Raw genomic sequence first — 24706 nt, 5'->3', positions numbered from 1 at the left:
CCTACAGAGGGGGCTGTGTGAGCCAGACACTCCCCTCAGGAGCAGGGCTGCCCTACTCTGTGCCTGTGGAAGTAGGGGCAGGTAGCCCAGGCATCGCTCACACCCCCGGGTTGCACTCCTACTCAAGCCCTCTGGCTCCGAAAACTCTGCAGGGATTCAGAAGGTCAAAGTCTTGCAGAGATTTTTGTCACGATATGCATACAGGGCTTTTTTACCCGTGCTTCTGATATGGCATTAGTAAGCCACACTCATTAAAAGCTATTTGATTGGTGAGCTGTGCTAATTAAAAGCACCTGTGTATCACACATATCAGTGGCGCGGCATGCCTCTCCGCTGAGAAAATGGTGGTGGTGAGCTTTGAACTAAAGCACATTGGACTCATTTTACTTCAAAGCGCACTGCTGCTGTTTTCTCAGCGTGGAGGCACGCTGCACCACTGATACACGTGATGCAGAGGGCTGCTGGAGCGTGTCAGTTTCCGAGGAATCGAGTCTGCTCCGAGGCACTGGATTTCCAGTGTGTCAGAGCAGGCTCCCAATATGTGTAAGTGCCCCCGGTGCCTAACACCACAGTGCTCCAGTGCCTGACTGGCTACCCTACACATGACAGCTATGGGCTTAGCCACCTAGCTCTGATGCATCTCTTATGAGGAGTGTGGTGCTGGTCAACAGGTTCCTGAGCATGCAGACTGCAGCAGAGTCAGGGATCTGGCAGGGCTCTTTGCTCTCCCCGGTCCCCTTCATCTGCACGATGGAGCCCCTGGCTCCACAGTGACATGAACTAAAAGACTAGAGAGAGGCTGGAGACTAAACAGAGGGACAGTGTAATTGTAACGGTGAAAGGAATGTGGATGGGTGCACTGGACCATGGGTGTGAGGAGTGGAATGGGTGCATGCAAATGTGGGTACATGTAATGGGTATGTCTTTCTGTAACTGTATGTGTTTTGAAGACTCTTAGGGTTGTAATGTATATATCTTTCTATATAGAGAGAGAAATATATTTTTCCAAAAAAAACCAAAACCAAAGCATTTCCTCTGTGGTGTCTTCCATGCTTCGTCACCTGACCAACTTTCATTCCCCTCCTGGGGATCACTCATTGACTTATGCTGTTCATTTACCTTGCTTCCAATATCTCTTTGGAAAATTCTTTTTGAGGGAGGGTTGTTTGGGTAGGAAAAACTTCAGAGTTGAGGCTTCTGGGTTTACCTAAATACCTGAAGACAAGGGAATAGTCCAAATCATATAGGATTGGATTGTTCTGTGATTAAACTCAATATGAAACTTGCCTGTGAAGTGAGAAACGTTACAAGAAAGATGCTGAATACTGAAAACTTTCCTACCAGCGCTACAGTTATTTAGCACAGTACACACTTGATAATATATATATAGTATATATAGCAGAGTTCTTGAAAATGTTCAGTTTTCGTTTATTAATGCAAAAATAATTTGTTTACATGACAGGGATTGTGAAAAAACCTCCTACAATTCAGTGGTAGGATTGTTCCTAGGGAGACCTGTGCAACCAACAGGATACCAATTCTTTCCTCTGCTCCCTTCTACATACTGTAGGAATTAGCACTCAGCCCAACAATCATTCAGAAGAGACTCAATGAGAGTGTTATTTATTTGCAGTACGTTACAAATATGATTTACTATTGGGGCTGTAGCCTGTAGCTGCATCAGCTATTGTTGCAAGATATTTTCCCCTTCTCTGAAAAAAGTTGGGTCTTTTACATGCCAAAATGGTTCTATGATCCTTACAGTCAGTCTGTTACTTATTAACAGAAGTTATGTTGTGGTGAGGTGGTTTGAATGCCCAATGCAAAAATGCTGACTGTCAGATGTTTGCATCTCAATAAGGTTGTCTGTGCTGGTGAACTTTCAGGGATCAAGTCCCAAATAGTTTAAGTATCACCCTGCATGTTTTCCACAGCCACAACTGGGAACAACTTAGTCGGCTGGAAACATTTTTTTAGAATAGTCCTTATCTCTTTTCTTTCTTAAAATGTGAAGCAGAGGATATTTTTAAGGCCTAGAAACACACTTTTATTTGTTAGGTTTAAAACTGGCCTGAAGACAAAAGATCCTAAGTCCTAAAATATTGAATTTTACATAGCTGTTGTTACAAGTGAAAGTATGTTCTCAGGAAAGTGAAGGCTGCAGCCAAGATTTGGAATGGATTTCAACCTCCCTTGTAATTCAAGAACAATAAACACTCATGTTTTCAAATTGTTAGGATTAAATCTAGTATTTGTAGTTAAAATCTGGGGACACTAAGCAATGATTTTTTGAGATTAGAAAAGTTGTTTCCTTTATAAATGGTGGCAAATTGATGAGAGGTTCCTTCTATCAGAGTTACCAACCCCTGAAAGCTCCATATATTTTTAACATTAGCATCTACTTTTCTCATCTGCTGCCATTTCATCTCCTTGGAAATTTCTTCCGGTAGCATTGCTAGCATTCCTCCTCTTAGTGCAAGCTCCCATCCCTTCTCGATGACTCAGGCAAAGTTATTGCCCCTGTGTAATCCATAGGCAATATCTCCAGTGAAATCACTCCTTTGTGTCTAGCCTATCCCATTAAATCTACTTTCCCACTGCCCCCGATGGTCCCTGAAGAATGCTTCCTCAGTGTACTCCCTCGGTCTACTTCCTAGTTATTCGAAGTACACAGCTACTACCAATAAATCACCTGCCAGCAGCAGGTGGAGATAAGAGTCGCTTCAAACCACCATGCCCCAGCATAATCCCTCTCCTTGTTAGTGCAATATTCCCTGCCTGTGAACTCTCACTGCTACTTCAACAGCTTTCCCTTGCAATCCCTAGCCCTGTCACAGCTGCCCGCCTCATCCCTTCCTTTGCTGCTATACCCACTTCCTGAAACATCCTCCACACGACACCTCAAGTTGCGCCGGCTCGAGGGAGTGGGGGATCCGGGGAGCCCCGTGTCTTTGTCCCCACAGCACGGCCAGAGCACGAGCCCCGCGCTTCCACAGCAGCACCCGGGGGGCGGGGCGAGCGCCCGGGGGGCGGGGCTCCAACACCGGCCCCGCCCCCGCCAGGTGCGCGCGCGGGGGGCCAGTCCAGTCCCGTCCCGTCCCGTCACCTGGGCTAGCGCAGGCCCCCTCCCCCACCCCCACCCCCACCCCGCGGGGCTTGCTGCGCTCCGAGGGCCTCGCGGCATCTGTGGGGCTGGGGCCGGGCAGCCGCCCGCGCTCACCTGCAGGCGGGCTCAGGCGGAGGCGTGCGGGTGCGGGCGCAGCGGAGGCGCGGGGGGGGCCGGGGCCGGGGCCGGGGCCGGGGCGGGCGCGGGGCCCGGGGGCGGGCGCGGGGCGGGGCCGGCGCGGGGCAGCCCGCGGCCGCCTGGAGCAGGGCAGAGCGCGGCGCGGCGCAGCGCAGCGGCTATGGCCACGGGCGGGTACCGCGGCGGCAGCACCACGGACTTCCTGGAGGAGTGGAAGGCGCGGCGCGAAAAGCTGCGGGCCAAGCAGGCGCCGGGCGCGGTGGCCCCGGCCCCAGTCCCGGCCCCGGCCCCGGCCGGGCTCGAGTCCCACGGCGCCCCGGCGCCGGCCGAGCGCCCGCCCGCGCCCGCCGCCCCCAACTGCGTAGCTCGCGCCGGCCCCAAGGACCCGCCGCCGCTGTCCGCCGCCGCCGGCAGCCGCGCGCCCGAGCCGGCGCCCAAGCCCCCCGCGGGCCCCGAGGAGGAGGCGGCGGTGGCGGTGGCGGTGGCGGCGCCCAAGGGGAAGGGCTCGGGGCCGAGCGCCAGGAAGGGCAAGGGGCAGATCGAGAAGAGGAAGCTGCGGGAGAAGCGCCGCTCCACCGGCGTCGTCAACATCCCGGCCGCCGAGGTGAGCCCGCCGCCACCTGCCGCCCGGGGCACTTCGCGGCCCCGCGCCTGCCTCCTTCCTGGGCGTCCGCGGGCATCTTGTACCTCCTCCTCCTCCCCCTCCCTCCTCCCCCCCGCGGCGGGACAAGTCTGGCTTCCACGTGTCTTCCTGTGCGTTTCCCCAGCCCTGTAAAGCGGGGCGGGAGATGGAGGTGCCGGGGCCCTGGGTAGCCGGTCAGGTGCAGACATGCCCTTGCGAGCCCACAGCAGTCCGGGCGCTGGAAAAAGCGCAGCGGTTTGAAGAGCGTTTTTCTTGAAAGCAGGGAAGGGTAGTCTTATCAGCCAGTTACTGTCCTCTGTGTTTGATTCCTCCCATGAAAACCTGGCACTTGTTTAAGAGAGCTTTGAAGGAATCGGGAATGGGAATCCCTTAGCTTCTTGGCACTTAACGTGGTGCAGGTTGAAGGAAACGTTATGTTTTTCCAGTTTATGCCTATACCAACGATTGCTCTTTTGGAAGCCCCACACATTACTTTATTTATCTATATCTCTTTATCCTTCTTAATGACTGCAGTCTGCTGCCTGGAAAAAAACAAACCAGCCCAGATACTTTATTTCTTAAGCTGCAGAAGATGAACCCTATTTTTATTTCCTCACCTGAAGTAACCCAATCTTCACTTACATCATAAGCATTTTCACAGCAAATGGTTTACCATAAGGCATATGCTCAGGCAAAGAATCAGTAACAGAAGCTAGTAAAATCTTAAATAAAAATAATGTTTTAGAGTTAGAGTCTGTACCTTTCCCCCCAAGGGTCTCATTCGCTGCAGTTACTTTGAAGCCAAAGGCTGCAGAAATAGGACCGAAGTTCTCATGCTCTTGAGGAAAATAAGTGAGTTGTAAATTCTTAAAATCCTTCCATGCTGCAGGAATGAGCCTGCTAATGTACGTGAAAAGTACCTTTGCTGCCACACGTATATCAAGTGCCACATCTCTACTATCCTGGAAGTATGTGCCTGGTTATTACTGTTTCTGTGCAGGTTTCTTTATTGTTGCTTCTGTGCCATCTGCTCTCTTCTTTGGACCTAGGCTGTTTGCTTATTGCTTCCATTCACTTATTTTTAAAGGATCACTGGTTCATGGCAGATTTGGGTCCTGACTTTCTCCCTTGCTCCTTTTTCAGCACCTACTAACCTCTTCTGAGTGGCTCCTCTCCCTTACCTTCCCCTTCTGTTGAAGGAGTACAGTTGTTGGAGCAGAGAAGCACAGAGGAAATCTATTTCTTGCAGCCTACTTGCCCAGACAGGTTTTTCCAGGCCTGTTTTATGAGTTATAATAGTTTGTAAAATCTTTCCCTATAAATCAGTCCTTCTTGGAAGCAATCAAATTATGTCACTGGACCAGAGACCGAATTTTTTTTTTTTTCCTCTCCATGTCACCTTAGAATTTTAGGGCAGGTACCTGCACACATGCCTGAGGCCTGCTCTGATGTGTACTAATTAGTTAAGTTAGATTAATTGGTGTGCTAATTAGCCTCCACATAACATGTATTCAGCATCACTGAGCTTCAGAATGACAGTGTGGGCACTTTAACTAAAGCAGGCCCTCCACCATTTTGAAGCATGGGATCCTGAATACACAAGATGCTGCAGGTGCTTTTTAATTAGAGCAGGTGCAGGGACACATAAAGACGCCATTAGGTTTAGTATTATAAAAGTTAAATAAGAGTTCTGTTAGATCTGCAGGTTAAGTATTAGCTCATGTTTTCAATTACTGTGTTTGGAAAACTGATGGAGTATTTACTGCTTAGCCATTATTAGAGGGCACATTTTTGGGAAACTGCCTTTTTTGCAATGAGCTAGTTTCTTGAAAGTTTAAGTACAAATTTCCATCCTTCCTCTCTTGACTAAAGGAGTTTGGATAGGTAAATGTGTGAAATGCAGAAAGGGGACATTTGGCAGTCTGGTAGGAGGATGTGATGCAAACCTGGAGACAGCAAGAACACTACCATGCAAGGGCACAACTAGGGGTGTGGTTTTTACCATGCTTCTGGGATTTGCTGATTGTTGCATGGGACTGGGTAAGAATTTTTCTTCACTTGTTCCTACAGGCTGATGCCTATGGGTTTTTTGAAAGGGGTTTCTGGGGCTTTTTGTTTGTTTGTTTGTTTGTTTTTGGCCTTGCTTCGAAACATTGGGTGCTTGACTGCAGCCAGGGCTAGGTGTTTTTGATTGGGGTGTGCTAGTGTTCCTACTGGGACTGAAACCCAGAGGTTCCCAGTTAGAGGGTTTTGCTCTGATGCCTATGGGTTTTTTGAAAGGGGTTTCTGGGACTTTTTGTTTGTTTGTTTGTTTGTTTGTTTGTTTTTGTTTTTTTTGCCTTGCTTCGAAACATTGGGTGCTTGACTGCAGCCAGGGCTAGGTGTTTTTGATTGGGGTGTGCTAGTGTTCCTACTGGGACTGAAACCCAGAGGTTCCCAGTTAGAGGGTTTTGCTCTTCTGCTCAGGACCAAAGCAGCTGGCACATCCGGGGTCTGGAAGGAATTTTACCCCATGGTTAGATTAGTACAGAATGTGAGATTTTTCTTACCTTCCTCTGTAGTGGCTGGGGGGATGACCCTCTTCTTTGGATCTCAAATGCAGGTTAACAACCTTTGCAGGAATGGGATGCTGACAACCCTTGTCCCCTTGCTTCACCTGTGGCAGATTTGGGGTGTTTTTGTCTTTGGGCAGTATGCCTTATAGTTGCTACAGGCTAGACTGCAGTTTTAGGAGCAAGCAAAGACTTCTGTAGGATGGTTTAGATTGGGTTGGTTCTTCCTTGAGCAGGAGGGGGTTGAACTCAATGACCTCCTGAGATGCCTTCTAGTATGGCATAAATTTTTGTTTGTTAGCTTTGATAAACTACATGGGTGGGGCAGGGGATAGCATCTTCTAAATAAGTGCTTACATAATACTAAGTAACTAATCTTCTCCCACTTAATAACTGTACATGTATTCTCATGGGCAGTACTTTGCTGGTTTAAGACTACCATACTATATTGATAATGCACTTCTGATGTAAACACAGCTATACAAGCAAAGCTGTGCCTTGTGCTGGTGTAGTAAAATCTTACTGCCACACCCAAGCAAGAAAAACTGTAGTGGGGGGGGAATTGCTTTTATAACGGTGTATCATAGAATCATAGAAGTAGGGTTGGAAGGGACCTTGTAGATCTTCAAGTCTGACCCCCACCTGGGGGGGAGAAAAGACTGGACTCATATGAGTCCAGCCAGGTAGTCATCAAACCTCTTCTTAAAGATCCCCAGGGTAGGAGCCGGCACCACTTCCCTAGAAAGTTGGTTCCAGCTCCTAGCCGCCCTAACTGTGAACCTTTTTATAGCTAAGGATACTACTTTGTTGGTCAGGGATCTGCATCTTTGCATTCTGACTGATATTGCTGTGCTAGCTGTGTTTGTGGTTACATATTAAAATGTATAATGAATCAAAATTTTACTTTTTGTATGGTAATTAGTGGATACCTCAGATAAAGAACTGAGGTAGGAAATCACGCTATGTAACTGGTTTTGATTTAATGCTAACAGCGTTTACATTTTCACCTGAGGAAATTAAGTCATCTGAACTTGGAGGTGTTCTTTTGTTAGTAACTGAGTGATGAATGATTTAAGAAGGTGCAAAGAACTTCTATCTGTATATCTTGTACCTGAGGCTGCCATATTCCAGACACAATAATCTCCTGACCCAGTTGTGGAGAATAATAGAGAAACTAATACTGAGGAAAGAGACAGATAGGTGTAATACAGTATTTACCTGAATCCAAGATCTCTTTGCATTTAAGAGGACCCCCTCCAATACCTAGACTCCATATGTAGAAAAATTATAAATGTCTAATTTTCCATGTGTAGAATCTAATTAGTGGAAGGTTGTTTTAAATGTGTCCCCCTTCCTCACCTCCCGCTACTGTGGCATGGAAAGCAGCAGTGGGGAGTGAGGAGCTAGACCACTGCCCTTTGCCCTCCCTGCCTGCTCCACTATCCCTTGCCCTCCCCATGCTTTTGTCTGTCCCTGCCTTTTTCCCCTGCCATGTGTCGCCTCCCAGTGTCTGCCCCTCAATGCGTCTGTGTGTCCCTTTGCTGCCTGCACTCTTCCCAGCTGTCATTTGGCCCCCATGCTTGATTCCTGCTGCCTTCCCCCTCCTGGCATTTACCTTCTGCTGCTGCATCTCTGCTCTGGCTCCAGGGCAGTCAGCAGCAGCGGTGGCCCTTGCCTGCCCTAGCCCAGCCTGGCCAGGGAGAAGTGGCAGCAGCTTCTGGCCAGGCCAGGTTAAGGCTAGGAGGACTGGAGCCAAAGCAGAAGGTAAGAGGGGAGGGGACCGCAGTAAAGGCCAAGTCTTGTACACCCCTACCCTGCAGTCTCCCCTGGCTGTGAACCCTCCTTCCCTGCCAAATGAGCCATTCTGGCCTGGGGCAGATGGTGGCTTAGCTCTGAGTCCAGCCCTGAGTTTAGTGATAAAACCAGAGCTGAGCTGCTGCATACCCCAGGACAGTACTCAAATCTAAGATGGAGTCTCCCCCTACCCCCTGTTGTTTGGGGAAATGCCTTGTTTTGAATAACTATGGTAGCTATGGTGCAAGTGCTGAATCTTGTATAGAGAAGTTAATACTTGTTCTGATTTATCCTTCTGTGTCTGGGTACAAGAATCTACTTTCTGAGCCCTAGCTGCTGTTGATTCTTTGCTAAATGTTTGCTTCATTACTTTAGAGCAGGTGTGTCAATGATTGGTGTGCCATATTCTTTGCCTTGTAGATGTCACACCCATAACTTTCCTCTAAGATGTTATTTACCCAGTTAACTCACTTTACATTTTGCAACACTTTTCTACTTATGTGCAAAAAAACCCAAAAACTTTTTTTTCTAGCCTATAGTGTTGGAATGTGCACCCCCTGGAAGCGCCAGCTGTGAAACCAGAAGTGCCGACGGAAGTGCACTTCCGGTTTTGCCACTGGCTGGGCAATTGACTGCAGGAGGACCCCCCCCACCCATAGGCAATCTGGTGCCCACCCAGACTCGGGCATGTTAATATGAAATATGTGGATTTTTGTTACAAACAGGCCTCCAAACGTATGAAAAGTTTGATTTATTTTCAGAAAGCATTTATTACAGCCCTTAAAAGTAAAATGAAGAAAATATCATACAGATTCAAACTAAGAATTTTTTGCCCACGCTGTTTTGTAAATAGCTAGTACTTATCCTGGAGACTTGGCAGCTCTTCACTACAGCCAGTTCCTTAATGTTGGTTGTAAGGACTAATACCAAGGCCATTCTCAGGATTAACATCTGAGTGCTTGCCACAGAGTCTTGAGCACAGATTTGACTTGCTGATGCTCTGTCACTGAGAAAAATCTATTTGCACACACGTCATCCATGTTCACAAGCACACTTCCATAATGAAAAAGAATTTTATTGCTGCATAGTCTTCTTCCAGTAAAATTAGTGAACCCTAACTGTTGAGAATTCATCCTTCAGTACAGCGTTAGGCTGAAGATCAGTGAGTTCCATTTGCAGCTCATATGGGGCACAGAATGAGGTGTTGGATGGGGTGCTATGCTTTGTGGCTCCAAAACTCGGAGAATGTGTCCTGGAGTTGCTGCCTGAGATCAGTTATCTTGACCACACATTCCACAAGCCCTTAACACCTTCAATGCCAGAGGCATGGAGTACCAGGTTGAAGGTGGGGAAATGTGCTGTTTCTCCCAAAGCTTTATTTCAGAGGCATGAATAGGGTCATAAAACTGTTACAGCTGGATTCTGACACTGCATTCTTCTGTTCAGAGTATTGAGATACCCTATTAGGTCCACCAAGAGGGCAGGGTCTTGCAGCCATTCTTCATCTTGTAGTTCAGCAAGTTCTCGCTCATAAATACTTCAGTCTTGTGCCTCAGTTCAAAGAAGACAGCTAGCACACGTAAGCATGATATTGCAGTCCGTGTGAAAAATCAACTTTCTTCAAAAGCTGATTGAACTGCCAGTGGTTATAGAAACCTAGGTCAGATGAAATTCACTGTTTCTACCACAACATTCACCACAAGGTTTATGCCCAGAGTTTTGGCACAGAACTTCCTGATGCAGAATACAATGAAAAATGCAAATCTCGTGGCCTAGATTGATACTCTGTGCTTTGCTTCTGAGTTTCTCCACAAATCCTGCCTGCCTTCCCACTGTGGAACAAGCCTAGTCTGCTGCAGCAATTACTGCCCAGTTCCAGTCCATGCCTGATTTGCCCAAATTTGCGGTCATACAGTATTTGCAGCCTTCATCATCCATTTCTTCAAAAACTTTCCCTCAACAGAGGGCTCTGAAGAAGCAGTTATTTCTTGACAAAGGGCATAGCTAGCTCTGGCTGTTCTTATGTGATGTGCTTGAATGAAGATAGCCTGTTGCTTGTTCCAGTGACTGTTTTAATTCACTCAGTTTGTCTTCACGCAACTTTCTGGTAAACTTGCTATACTTGATTCCCTGGTATGACTCATGTCTCTTAACATTCCAGTCTTTGGAAACAGCACATGGACTTTCTATTTGCTTCCATGAAGGATGAGCCATCTCTCTTTCTCTGGAAATACTTAGCACTCCTTGTCCACTTTTGTTATTGCAAACTTGATATCTGGTTTATAGGTAAAACAAATGTACAAGATGTGATGCTTGCTACACTTGCTTATTGCACACCAGATACAGGCCTGGATTGGACTTGCATGCTGCACGGGCATCTGGGCCAGAAAGCGATAGCCTTAGCCATGAGGGCATTGATCGTGCAAGTGCCACAGATGAAGGGCAATGCTCAGTCCTCGAAAGTGCCTCTTCATGTTGCTCTTTGCAGGGGGTGAGGGAGGGGCCATTCCTGTTTTTCTTGGCTTTTCTTTAAATTGCATAAAGTATTTGGGAGGAGGAGGAGGCTGAATGGGTTTTGAAAACAGCTTCAGTCCCCCTACAAGAAGGGATACTAAGGAAGGGAGGAGGGAGAGAGTAGATGGACTAGGGTGGAACCTCCTCTGTTTGCTTCTCTGCCAAATCACTATCCAAAAGTATTGGGCTTGGGTTATCCCTCCCCCTGCCACCCATTCTATTAGGGAATCCATGAATAGTGCAGACTGCCATCTCCAGGGATATGGTGGAATCCATGGCGAGTTGAAGGAAGGTGGCAAGCTCTGGAAGGGAGTCATCGAGGCAGCAACTGTGCCAGTAGTTTCATGCTGGGCTGGGGGAGATAGGGCAGGGAGGGGGCAGAAATGTAAAATTGACGATGAATAAAATGGCAGTCATCTTTTGACTGATTCTCCAGAAGCAAGGGATTTTGAGAAGTAAAAACAAGCTTAGTGGTACATTTATTTGTTAGTCTTTTCCTCTATTTGTCTTGATTCAGCTGAAAGCCTTCCAGTTCTGTTCACAAGAAGCTGCTATTGGTGGTATGCTTAGGATCCTTGGAGCAGTCCTGGACAACAGTTGGGTGTTACAGTATCCCTTCCCCCATATTCTCTGCTGCCCGCCAAGTGATGTCTTTGCTCCAAAGTTTGTTTTGCGTGGTACTTGGCAAGGTCTGTCATCACGGCTGTTTCACTGATGTTGGGGACATTCTTAGCTACTTCCACAATTGTATGCAGAGCACTAGATAATTAATTTGATAAACGTTGTCCTCTGTGTTGAGGGGGATCGAAAAGGTGTGCTGCCAGATGAACTGGATGAGAACAAAACTTGGATCTCTTGGTAAGCATTTGTTTTACTACTGTTTTTTGGATGGGGTGAAGAACGCATAAACTCAGTTAGGTTTTCATTCAGTTGTCTGAATACCTCTGGAATATTTGAAAGAGTTGGTGCATCTCCTTCAAGTTTCTTGATAGCTACTGAAACCGGTAGTAACAAATTGAATGCTCCTTCAGCTTGAACCCAGAACACAACGTTGTAGAGAACCTGCAGCTGAATGTTCATGGGAATAATCTGGAATACTGTGTCATCTATTGAAGCACACCGCAAACAGTTCTTTATGCACGGCAAATAATATAAACGCTTTGTAGCTGAACCCCATCTAGTTTCTCACCTGCTTCTCTTCGATGTCAAAGTCTGATTAGCAACATGTTGATTGTTGAATACATTCACAATCGCTTTGCCAATATTGGCTTAATTGTATTGACACTTACTATGTCCTTTGCCAGAAGATTCAAGCCATGAGCAAGACAGCCACATGCTATTAAATGATGATACTTTGCCTTAAATATTTGCCATTAAGCTTTCATGTTACTTGCATTATTAGTTACAAGGGCTTATACCCTGCAGAAACCGGCACTTTCATTCTCTTCACTCAGTAATTTGGCTGTGTATTCATCTGTATGATGAGAAGATTTGGTAGCAGTTGCTTTCAGGAATATTGATTCAGGTGTTATTAACGTGACATCAGTGTGACTATCTGCTTAACCAATCCTTTGAATAACCATTGTTTGAACTCTACCATACTCTCTAAAAGAGAATGTGATAAGCAGTAATATGATGGTAACTTATATGGTGCGCAAATTAGTTTGTAATGTACCTTCCAGTATTGATTTTCAGTTATGGAAAGAGGTGTACCACTTTCAAATATAGCTCGAGCTAATGGCTCATCTGCTTTTTCTTCTTTTTGACATTTTGTCCACAAAGCTAGATAAAAAGCTTGACTAGCTTGAACAGCTACTCATGGTGGATCTGGCGACAGTGATCTTGAAAGCGATGATCCTGCTTCTCTTCCTCCTAGACCTGGCAGCTCAACATTTTCATTTTTAATTTTTTGCAAATCTGCTATTTCACTTGAGCTACCAAGTTCCTGCAACAAAAGGAGGGGGGAGATTTTGATTTTAACCTATTCTAGTCTGGCCTCCACCATCAGAAGAAGTGGTGGCAGGGAGCTTGCTTCCCCTCTCCCTGACAGAAAGAACACTGCTGCTCAGCTTGCTGCCCAGTTGCTCTGGGATTGCAGAGCCAAAAGGAAGTCTGGCCTCTGCCATTGGTCAGAGGACTACAATTGCTGTGCTGGATTGAAATATTTAAATATTTATCTATTATGTAATTTATATAAAACAAATATATATTGTTAAGCCTAAGCACTCTGGGTGTTTGGTGCAAGCAGAATACAAATATTTTAAATAAATAAATTGTAGTCCAGAGTTGTATTAACAGCTTTTCAAATTATAATGTTTTAAAACACTATAGATGCGAGTCCATACTGTGTGTTGTTTAACATAATCACTTGTTTACTTGCATAGGATTCCTGAAATAGACTTTTCTCAATTGATGTTGTTCCACTACTTCATTGTATTAACTTTCTGTATATGGTTTGTACTCTTTCAGGACAGTTATTAAATGTTTCTTCATTCTTGTTGCATTATCAGCATATTCCTGCGTGTAATATTTACATCTACCAATTTTCTTCCTTCCTTCAGTAGCTCGAACTTCACTCTAATGATGCCACAGACTAGTTTTTTTTGCTTAGGCATTATGATGGCTTCTTGAAACTAAAAAACTAACAGATAGTATGCAAACACTTCCAAATTCCCCAACTCAAGAACAGAAATGAGATGCTGCTCTGTGTGTTTGCTGAACTGAAAGTGAAACAAAAATTAGTTACAGTTTTAGTTTTGCTTTCACTTGTAGTCTGAGATGAAATAAGAATTTTAGCTTTTGGTTTTGATTTGTCTGCACAACCAGTTAAGTGAATTCATAACCTGATTTTTTTTTTTTTAATTTGGCTATTATGCAAGTATATTATTTAACTTCCTGTTTAGAAATCAATAAAACATATATGTACTCTTGTTCATGCTTCTTAGAGATAATCACCTGAAAAACATTAATTAAACTTTGAATCTGCCAAGCTTGCCTAATATTGTATTGGCATCCATTCGTTGTTGCTAAAACATTTTATGAAACAATGTATTTTTAGAAATGGAAAGTTTCCCACAGAAAAATAAAGCACTGGAAAATTTTCAGCCACACATCTCTGGCACCCAGACATCTGTTCCTATCACTATGGCATCACACATTCCCATGGTATGCTGGGGGAGCTGCGGCAGCTGAAGTGGGAGGATAGGTGGCTAGAGTGAAGGGGGCTCAACCTGTGCCAAAGCAAATAGGATGCTATATACACCTTTCTTAAATGACTAGGGCTTGTCAGTGATTATGGCAAAGAAGTCTTTCTTTTCCACTGCCACTGCACTTAAAGCACTGCCCAGTGGAGCTGTTCTGTATAGTGAATGGCCTAGTTAATCTGTGCTGTCTCCATTTGGAAACAGTCTTACATGGTCTGCTGTGACAAGTTTGCCATATGTTTCACAGATAAAATTGTCCCCATCTTACATAGCCTTTGACTTGGTCTCCCATGATGTCCTCATGGTAAAATTGGGGAACTGCAGCCTCAACACCCTAACAGTCTGATGGCTGGGGAACTGGCTTCATCGTCGGACCTAGAGAGTGATAGTTGAGTGATAGTCAAAATGGTGCATGGTGACCAGCAGTGTCCCCCAGGGCTCAGTAGTTGGACCAGTACTCTTTAATATATTCATAAATGATCTGGATTCAGGGGTCTGAAGCAAACTGGCTAAGGTTGCAGATGACACCAAATTATGGGGAAGTGCGGTCATGCTGGAGGATAGGCTGGCAATTCAGGCTGGACAGGCTCACAAAGTGGGTGGATCAAAACCTGATGAGATTCAAATTGGAGAAATGCAAGGTGTTCCACCTTGGGAGAAAAACCCACATCATACTTATAGTCTTGGCAGTGCTACACTTACTAGCACCACAACTGAAAGGAGAAAGAGACTTGGGGGTCATGACTGAACACAAGATGGACATGAGCCACCAATGTGATGCCACAGCTGGCAAAGCAAATAAAACTCTGGCTTGCATCTACTGATGTATCTCAAGCAAGACCCAGGAAGTCATCCTCCTGCTTTACTCTGCCTTGTTGAGGCTGCAGCTGCAGTACTGCGTACAATTCTGGGCTTTGCACTTAAGAAAGGATGTGGAGAAGCTTGAGAAAGTCCAGAGGAGAGCCACGCACATGATTAGAGGTCAAGAGAACAGGCCTTATGAGGAGAGGCTGAGGGACATAGGACTCTTCAGCCTGGAAGAGTGCAGGCTCAGGGGTGACTTGGTGGCAGTTTATAAGTATATAGGGAGTGTGCATCAGGAACTGGGAGAATATCTGTTCAGCAGGGCACCCGAAGGGAAGACAAGGTCTAACAGTCACAAACTGCTGGAAGACCATTTTAGACTGGACATAAGGAAAAACTCCTTTACCTTATAACTCCTGTTATCTGGGATAGACTCCCCTCCAGAAGTGGTGCAAGCACCTACTCTGGATGCCTCTGGATATTGAAGATCTCAAATAGGTTCCCCTCTGTTTGGGTCTATGAATCTATGGATTCTCTGTTTGAGCAGTTGCTAATCTGTTCCATTTGCTATCTGTTGATGCCTCTTCAGTAGTCATTACCTCAGCTGTAAGGTTTAAGGAGATTCAGGCCTTCATGACTAGTCCTCTGTTTTTTTCACAAGGACAGGTGTGTTTTTGGTCTTACTCCAAGTTTCTGACTAACACTGTCTTAGTTCCAGCTGTAATCCAGTGCACCCTCTAGCTTTCTAAAACATGTTCAACTTTAGTTTTCCTCTTGGTGTAGGAATGGAGCTTTTACTTAAAATAGAAATGTACTGGAATCTTCTAAGACATCACTTGCTGGTGGAGTTAAATCAACCCATCCTCTTTATACTAGGTCTCCAGTTATATAAACATACATTATAGACCTAACCATATTTATAGCTCTTTTTAATAAATTCCAGGGAGATTCTGATGTCTGAAGAGTATTCCTATCTGAAAGTTTTGGTGTAACCATGTGGCATTCAATACAAAGAAATTTCAAGATTGGACATTTATTTTTGTACAGCTATCCTGCAGTCCTTGATTAAAGTCCTAACATACACCTACAATAATTTAGACAGAAAAAGTGGAGCCCATGTTGACAATCATGAACAGTGTACCATAATTCCTGTTGGGTTAGTAACTCTTACTTTTTTCATTCACTAAATTGTCTAAGCCAGGCATCAGCAATGTCTTTCAGCAAAGTTTCAAAAACATCCATAACCTCGACTTGTAAAAAGTTGGGATGCTGGGGCGGATAGGAAAGCAGCAGTGAGAGGCCCAGTCCTTGTTGTGGCAGCACAGCTCCAGCCCCTTCCCTGCCTTCTGCCCCAAGGCATGAGTGCCAAGCAAAATGCCTTTGTGTGCCATGCTCTGGCACCCATGCCAGGGGATTGCCTACCCCGGTCTAAGCAGATTTCCATTGTGAGAATGTTTGTGTTGCCACACAACAATGGAACCACTTTCAAAACAGTTGGCTACTGGAGAGTGTGTAGGTGCATTTCTGTTTCAGCAATCTAGAACCAGGGGAATAAAACCTTTTCTGCCCCCTGTAGGCTTGTTGAATTATCACTGCAATTTAAAGCCTTTCCAGTTGGGTTGGCAGGATTGGTTCCAGATGATGCAGAACTTTCTGCTTCTCATGTAGCAGCTCCAAGTTCCTTCAACTGATAACTAGAATTTGATATGAAGACTTGTAGCCTTTATTTTTTTTCAGCATGGGGCCCATCACAAGTTGCATAGTTCTGTTAGGAGAGTGGTGATTTAATCACTTTTCAGCTAATAATGGTCTCTTGAAGATTTTTCATGGCATTTCACAGTGAGGACGTGTAGAAATGATAATAAGTGACCTCCTCCTTGATAAATAATTGTGTTGAAATTGATTCCCCATTGTGAGACTGTAGTTACCCAAATGGCAATGGAATCCACTTCAAAGTAACTGGAAATGTGCATGTCCCTCCATTAAGGAGCCAAGGACATAAAAAGCTCTATTTGCTTAGTTCTAGGAGGCCCTTCATGCACCTTCAGCGGCTACATGCTTTGAAATGGGTGCTGTTGTTCTGACAATCCCTAGCCCCTTGCCATTCTTGCTTTCCAAAAATATGGTTTCAGCTATTAGTTAACTAGAATGAAAGTTGCAATTCTTTTGGCATCTGGTGCTCCCCAACTCCACAGCTGAGACTCCTTTTTTTTCCTTTTAGGGAAGTTTGTAAGCTGTTTCTAAGTACTACTTTGCTGTACTAATAGTATGACTTGTAAAAGAATAAACTTGAAACTTAATCAACAATTTAACAATCTAAAAAATTAAAAAACTGAATTTGGGCTCTACAAAATAATGAGATCTTAAAAACATATTTTATTTGCCTTACATTTTTTTAAATTGAGCCTTTAGAGCTTGTTTTTGAACTTTATTCAACACCTATGAGGTCTAGAGACTTTTTGTTTCCCCTTAAAAAAACAAAAACAAAAAACCCCCTCAAGCTGAGGGCGGTGTGTTGCATGTTACATTTTAATTCATGTTACAGGCTCTTAAAACAAGAATGTCCACACATTAGCCTAGGAAAACATGAGCTCTGAGGTTCCTCTGAGCAGCTCAGAAATAATCCTCTTCCAGTGAGGATTATCTCCATCTGGTTGGACATCTTGTGTTGCAGTCACGTTGCATTGCTCCACAGGCTCAAGACCAGTTGGGAGCAGTTCTCCAGCACTCCAGGAGGCACCACTTCCAACCATTCCCAAGTGCATGTTCTGTTTGCCTCCAGAATGGCAGTGGGAGCAAGCTGGGGAGCCCTCTGGTAAGAATCTCCCTTTCCTATTCCAGGCCTCCCCCCATCCCCTGGAGCTCCCCTCTGCCCACCTTTGCAGCTCATCTCCAACCCCATATCCTCCTGCTTACCTGTGCTGCTGGCATTGTCCCCAGGGAGTAGGCAGGGAAGGAGAACCTGCCACCATGGCTGGGTTACTGCTGTTCTACAGGTCAAGCTCAGCCCAGAAAACGGCTATGGTGGGCCAGCAGACCTGATCTAGGCCAGTTTGGGTAGCAGGGTCCCAGTGTGGGCTACCTACACTGCCCCAGAGATCAGGCAGGTGCAAAGTCAAGTTGGCTCCTGGCCATGCCCTTTCTTACCAGCCCTGTAAAGGCAGGTTAGAGTAGTGCACATTACAGGAGTATTTTCTGCCTCTTGTCAGTGCAGAGGCAGAAAAGGATCTTGGAGTCATTACTGATGCCAAAATGAACATGGGCTGACAGTGTGGGGACGTGGTCAGGAAGGCCAACCATAACTTGTCATGCATCCACAGATGTATCTCAAGCAGGTCGAAGAAGGTGATCTTCCCCCTGTATGCTGCGCTGGTCAGGCTGTAGCTGGAGTACTGCATCCAGTACTGGGCGCCGCACTCCAAGAGGGATGTGGACAACCTGGAGAGGGTCCAGAGGAGGGCCACTCTCATGATCAGGGGACAGCAGGGCAGGCCCTATGAGGAGAGGCTATGGGACCTGCACCTGTTCAGCCTCCACAAGAGAAGGCTGAGGGGGGATCTAGTAACCTGTTACAAACTAATCAGAGGGGACCAGCAGGCACTGGGGGAGTCCCTGTTCCCCCGAGCACTACCAGGAGAGACTAGAAATAACGGTCACAAGCTGGCAGGGGGTAGATTCAGGCTAGACATCAGGAGGCGCTACTTCATAGTCAGGGCAGCTAGGATCTGGGATCAACTTCCAAGAGAAGTGGTGCTGGCTCCTACCCTGGGGTTCTTTAAGAGGAGGCTAGATGTACACCTTGTTGGGGTCTTTTGAACACTCTTTCCTGCCATGGCAGGGGGTCAGACTTGATGATCTGCTCAGGTCCCTTCCAACCTTACTAACTATGAAACTCTTAACTTTAACACCAGCTAACATTCCCTAGTTAGCACATGCTAATTGTAAGATATAACTGCACCCTGAGATTCTTTTGTAACTAGGCAGACTCTTAGATCTCTTTGAGGAAAAAAAGTGGAAAAGTAGTGCAAATTACCAATTAAACATCTATGTGGAGATTTTTTTTCCAACAAGCTTTGTGGCAGAACCTTTACCAGTAAATAACACAAGTTGGATATAAAATGTGTTCATCAGCAATATGAATACTGTACTAACTCACATAATAATTGTTTCTAACTTTTTTTCTTTTCATATGGAAAATGTAATATAATTTTCTTGAATATAAGTTAATTATCATATAATGTCTATGTCCAAATTACTGTAATTAGGAAAAAAATGTTGGAGTAAACCAATGTGAAGTTTAGGTAACAAATTTTTTTTAAGCCTTTGTTTAACAGGTGTCTAAGTTGGTATAGATGTATATTGTAGATCTATGTCTTTTCAGTTCTAACTGAATAAAGTGGCAAAACTTGCTGGTAACGCTCAGTCCTAGTTTCTCTGAAGCTGGAAGTGATAAATAGCAAAAGAAGAGCTCCCCCCTGAAAATTTCATGCTACATATTTTGATTAAATGTGTGTCAAACTAAAGTGCAAGCTTTGAACTGTAACAATATAGTAAGTAGTTCACTGGTTAGTTAACAGTTGCTGTCTATATGTAGTATCAGAAAAATATTTAAAGCAGGGCCATAAACATACTTTAATTGGAGGAAAAACAAGTTCCCAGGCTTTGAGAACTTGGGTTGGAGACAACAAAAACGTATTTTTGAGCTGCTGAGTACCTTGTACTTGCACTGAGTGCGTGCGCTAACCATAACCCTAACTCGCAACAGGTGTCAGAAATGGTAAAAAATTGTAGTGTAGACTGGACTATTGTGTCTGGTGGAGGAGAGAAACAATAAGCTGGAATCCAGAGTAAGGGAAGAAACAGCTGGAGTCCGGAGCAGGGTAATGGTTACTGCTGGCAGGATTGTACTAGTGGTAAATTTCAGCTGTGATGTTTGCCAGTATAAACAGAGCTACTCCTGTCCCCAGTGGGAACAAATCTAAAACGTCTCCCTCGTATTGCCTTTTTTGTAAGCTGTTATTTTTAAAGATACTAATTATGTGAACCACTTTTTCCCCTCCCCATTTTTTTTGTTTCCACCTTTTTGTCCTCCGCAACTCTGTGGACAAAAAGACAAATAGGCCATGTTCTTTCTTTGTTATCATATTGTAAACTGAAGAGCTCTTGAAAGGATGCAGAATTGTTGGCACTGGAGACACTTTCTTGGTGGGTGGATAAAACAGGCTAATGTAACATTCTGTATGTTGCATTCTGGAGTTGACTTGCTCCTGATCTTAAGTTGTCACTAGCAGCATAACTAGGGGGCTGACCAGGCCAGCAGCTCCGGGCAGTAGCTGGGCATGGGGGGCAGAAAAATATCCACTGCCACAGTTGGTGACTGGCTGCACTGTGACTGTTGGCAGTGGAGCCGCCAGTGTGCTGTCTCATGCACTGAAGTGCTCCAGGGTGCTGTTATGCCTCTATTTCAGTTTAAAGGTGAGGGGGGAGAATTGATGTTCCTTGGTTCTTGAAGAGGAAGCTGCCCCAGGGCTTCCCAGGCGATATCTATGCTCTCACTCACCAAAGCTGAGGGCCTTTTGCCTTAGAGGCTAATTGCATGTTACATCCTTCCCTTAACATTCCTCATACCTCGCAGGTGTTAACTGTATGGCTGTTGGGACTTCAGCCAACTCGGTTTTGTCCTTTTCTCTCTAACTACTCCCACCAGCCTAGACCCGCTGGATAGGGTCAGGCTCCAAATCTCCAGCCCCTTAGTACGCTCTGGGAATGTGGCTTTATACACTGTTCCCTGACCCTTTATTGGGACCTTAGCCTATCTGGCTTCATCCCCTTTTAATATGGCGAGGCCCTTTAGCCCACACCTATTGTCTCAGGCCCAGTTTTCAGGCCCTAGCCCCCAACTGGGCCCCTGGCCCTTGTCTCCTGCACCTTTCTGGCGCTGGGCTCTCTAGCGCCTCTGTAGCTGCACCCCATGGATGCTAGTGAGGCCTCTACCTCCCCTACAGCCTCAGCCGCAAACCACTAGTGTACAAAATGCGACAAGCCCCTGGGCTACAACAAAATAAAGATAAAAAGGCAATCTGCCTGCTTACAGTTTTGTGGCTCTGTCTCTGCATCCCAGTGTCTGCTACTCTCCCTTAAAGAGTTGCCGTAGCTTCTCTGGGAGTTCTCTGGAGTCTACCCTCTCAGCCAGTCACCCCCCGGCTGGCTCAGACCAGGGTTTGTATAGCTCTGGCGTGAGCTCTCTTCCGGTCACCTGACACTCCAGTCACCTGGCCAGCCAGCCAGGCTCAGCTTTTAATCCCGGCTCTGCCAGCCTGCTGTGCCCTGAAAGTTCTGTTCTTAAAGTAGCAGTTGTGCTTCCTAGTAACAGGGCTCAGGTTCCTTGTTACAGGGAGTTAGTTCACTGTTAATAAAGATGGCTCCCTTGTTTTTCCCTGCATGATCTCTCCAGGAAAAGAACCCCACAGATGCACAATACTGGCAACAAGGGGGGGATCCTGGTGACTAGGCATGCTTTGAGTGCTTCAGACTAAAGAATACAAGGGAAAAACTTACAGTGATCCATACCGCAAGTGAGCAGGGGTTGGAACTGTCTCCCATGTGGAAGCCATGCTGAAAAATGGCAACAGCAGTAGTCTCCTTTGGCTCTTCTAGAATAGCTTCAGCAATTGGAAGTGTTGATGGGTCTCAGCCAGCAGCTGATGGACTCACTAGAACTGGTTCCCCTAGTGATGTGGCACCTGGCTGCAGAGGTCACATTTTCTGAGACAACCCCACAACATGCCTGCGAAGTGTCTTTCTGTTTGGAGTCTGGATCTTGCATGATACTGGCACTGCAGCTCCAAGGACAGATGTAAGCTTCCATTGCAGCTCACTCGCATAGTTTTGGATGTACACAGGTCAATCTGGTTCAAAAGTTCTTATAGCTGAAACATTCTGTTTCTTGGAAAACTGTATTTCTTGTCTTGTTTGGTACTCGGCTACCATGTCTCCATGGAGCTGATACAAACAAGTTTCAGCTGGCAGTTCATTAGTAGTTCTTCAGGACTGCGACCTGTACCAATACACAGTTACATGCTGTTGTAGTAAGAAATACTGCAATCTTTGGTTCCAGTCACCATCGGTGATTGATTTCAGTGCATCTTTAGTAGTTTGGACCATCCACTTGGCTTGATCATTTGATGATGGGTGGAATGGTGTGAGTATGTGTTGGTGGAATTACGCAGCATTGCCAGATGCAAAGGTATCTGGAGACCATGAGTTTCAAACAGCTGCCATAAATCTTGGATTATAGTGTGTGAAGTCCTTGATGCAATGGAAACAACTTCCAACTACTTTGAAAAAGAAACAGTGACAATAAAGAATATCTGGCCTTGGAAAAGGGCTAGCAAAATATGTGGGCAGATGAGACCATGGTGTCCTGGTCACTTTCTGTGGATGGACTGGAGCCTTAGCTGGTGCATGTTGTGTAGCTAGTATGGTTCATACCTTTTTACTGTTTGCTCATTGTCACCATCTATCTTTGGCTGCCAGACATAACTTCTGGCAAGCACTTTCATGTGAACAATCCCAGATGTCCCATGTGGACAGCATCAAGAACATGGCTATGAGCCATGTTGAAAAATATGATAAGTCTAGTGTGTCCACCTGGGACTCATGCTGACCAGCTGACTTCTGTCTGCAAGTCAGAATTACTGATAACCAAAAAACAGGCAGCGCTACTAAGTGCCATTGGCTAAAAAACTGAGATTATTTACTCACTTGTTACAGGGTTTGGCTGGGGATACAAGTCATAACACAAGATCCTCCAATTGTTTAAAAAAACAAACACCCCCAAAAACCCCTAACTTTGCATCAACTCCACCTGAAATCATTCACCACTTCCATTTCAATCAATGAAATCAGCTGCCAGCAAAAGGAACTGCTGCATACATAGCAGACCTGTGTCGATTGCCTGAGAACTGTAATTTCAGCACCAGTCTTGAATTTCTTTTTAGGAATCATCTTACGTGTGGGGTTGGAGATAAAGCCTGACAACACAGACTTTTTGCAAGGCATAACTTAACCTTTGCCGTGGCTCAGGAAGAAGTCCTTGCATATAAAGCTGCCTCACTCCATCCAAGGGAAATCTGGAGTGTCATCAGCAAAACTGACATCAGCAGACTCATTCCAAGTGCAGTTAAGCCACTATCCATGCACAAGGATACAATTTCTTTTTCCCAAAGAAGTTGTGCAGGAAGTCACAGAAGCAATATTTGCCATTTCTGTCAGGCTGACTGCTAACATTGCCAGTGAAAGGGTCACAATGAAAATGTATGTCATCATAAGAACAAGATATCAGGGAAGAGGGTGACCAAGGAGAGCACACCTGGGGTTATCACTAATACTGTTGCTGATTCGTATGAAATCCTAGCGTGAAAATTTCTCCCGATGCCTACACTACCATATTTGTTAGTAATGTGGAAACACCAACCCCACAGAAAATGATGACCTACACAACAGTGATTCTTCAAGGTGCTCCTTGTACTATGGAGGGAGATTCAGGATCTGAATTTACCTTATTCTCAGAAGAGATGTACAATTCAGTGTGGCCTAGTAATCATCCACCTATTATGCCACACAAAGCCAAGTTTGTAAATTATAGCAAACAAACAATAGGTTTTAAGTGTGCATGTTATGTTAACATTCACTGCGGGCAGGACTATGGCGACCTTTCCCCTAATAATTGCCAGTTTGGAGAGCAAGTTTACTAGGAAAAGAATGGTTTGAGCCATTGGGTATCAAATTAACAGCTGTGTAATGGGCACCTTACAAAATGTCCTAAGGGGTTTGTTTCTGGGTTGACATGTCCTCATGGAGGGCTGCCTGGGCCCCTGCCACCTCACAAGTGCCAGGACTAGGATGGGGCCGGGCAGGGCAGTCATAGGGGCTTCTCCCAAGACTCCTCTGGCTCTGCCTGCCTTTGCCCCAGCATGGGGAGCCACAGGGACTATGCTCTGCTGCTGCTTGCCCAGCCGGCACGGGGCAGGGCACGATGCAGGGATGGCTTGCTTCAGGCAGCAGCTGGGCAAAGCCCCCGCTTCCAGTGCTGCCATGCCCTCCTCAGTGCTGGGAGTGGGAGCTCTGCCCTGCCGCCGCTTGCCAGTTGGCACAGGAGGCGTGGGATGCAGGCATGGCAGCACTGAGGGCAGGGGCTCTTCCCTGCTGCCACTTGCCCCCTTTTCACCTGGAGAAAGCCGTGCCCTCATCCCGTGTGCCCTCCTTCTTCCCCTTCCCTGAGTAATATGCCCCCCTTCTCCCTGGCATCTTGTCCCAGCCCCAATCCCTCCCTCCCCCACACCACTTCCCTCCTCCATCCCCAGCAGATTTACCAGCTGGATGCAGCTGTATCAGCTGCCTATTTAGTCTATGGTCAAATCTCTGAAGCGGCCGAATCTTTGCTGTAGCTTTTTCAAATCAATTTGGATGCGTTGAATAGATTCGGAGCTTTTAATTGGTCTCCCGATTCGATTCAGATTCAGAGATTGAGTTCCTGAATCGGGTCTAATCTCCTCCAAATCGAATCGGCTACTGAAGCTTTACACAGTCCATGTTAGCTGGGCTGGGGTGATGCAGGCCCTAACAAGCACGGTTGACAGCACAAAGGCTGCAAGTTTGAGAGGCCACGGCAGATTCCAACAAATCTGCAAATTCTGCTAAACACCTTGTCACAAGAAGGAAGGAAACTATATGTAGCTATTCCTATCTTGACAAATATCGATGTTTAAAAGCAGCAACTTTCCTAACATTTGTTTTAATCTGGTTTACCGGTTCGTTTATTTAATTAAAAAAAGAGGTTGTGGGGAGTATAAATATGTCAAATATTTTAGAAGCGATGTCTTTTCATGAAGAACTTCTCATGAAGTTTGTTGTGCTTGTTATCCTTTTAATATGTTGATTTATGTTTGTTACTTATGTTTCATGGATTCAT

General features: G+C 45.6%; 1 protein-coding gene across 1 annotated transcript in view; it reads left to right on the top strand.

Annotated features, from left to right (window-relative positions):
- The first annotated feature begins 3324 nt into the window (after positions 1 to 3324).
- PAWR (pro-apoptotic WT1 regulator) overlaps positions 3325 to 24706 on the top strand; it is a 125622-nt gene continuing 104240 nt past the window's right edge. Inside the window, exon 1 of the mRNA XM_090042598.1 lies at positions 3325 to 3848. Coding sequence (XP_089898724.1) covers positions 3405 to 3848 — 444 coding nt within the window. The 5' untranslated portion in view covers positions 3325 to 3404. The remainder of the gene's footprint in view (positions 3849 to 24706) is intronic.

The sequence above is a fragment of the Crocodylus siamensis genome, chromosome 4, assembly GCF_052110815.1.
Source record: "Crocodylus siamensis isolate JL-2025a chromosome 4, ASM5211081v1, whole genome shotgun sequence".
NCBI classification, from domain to species: Eukaryota; Metazoa; Chordata; order Crocodylia; family Crocodylidae; genus Crocodylus; species Crocodylus siamensis.
This window is presented reverse-complemented; position numbering and strand designations above follow the sequence as displayed.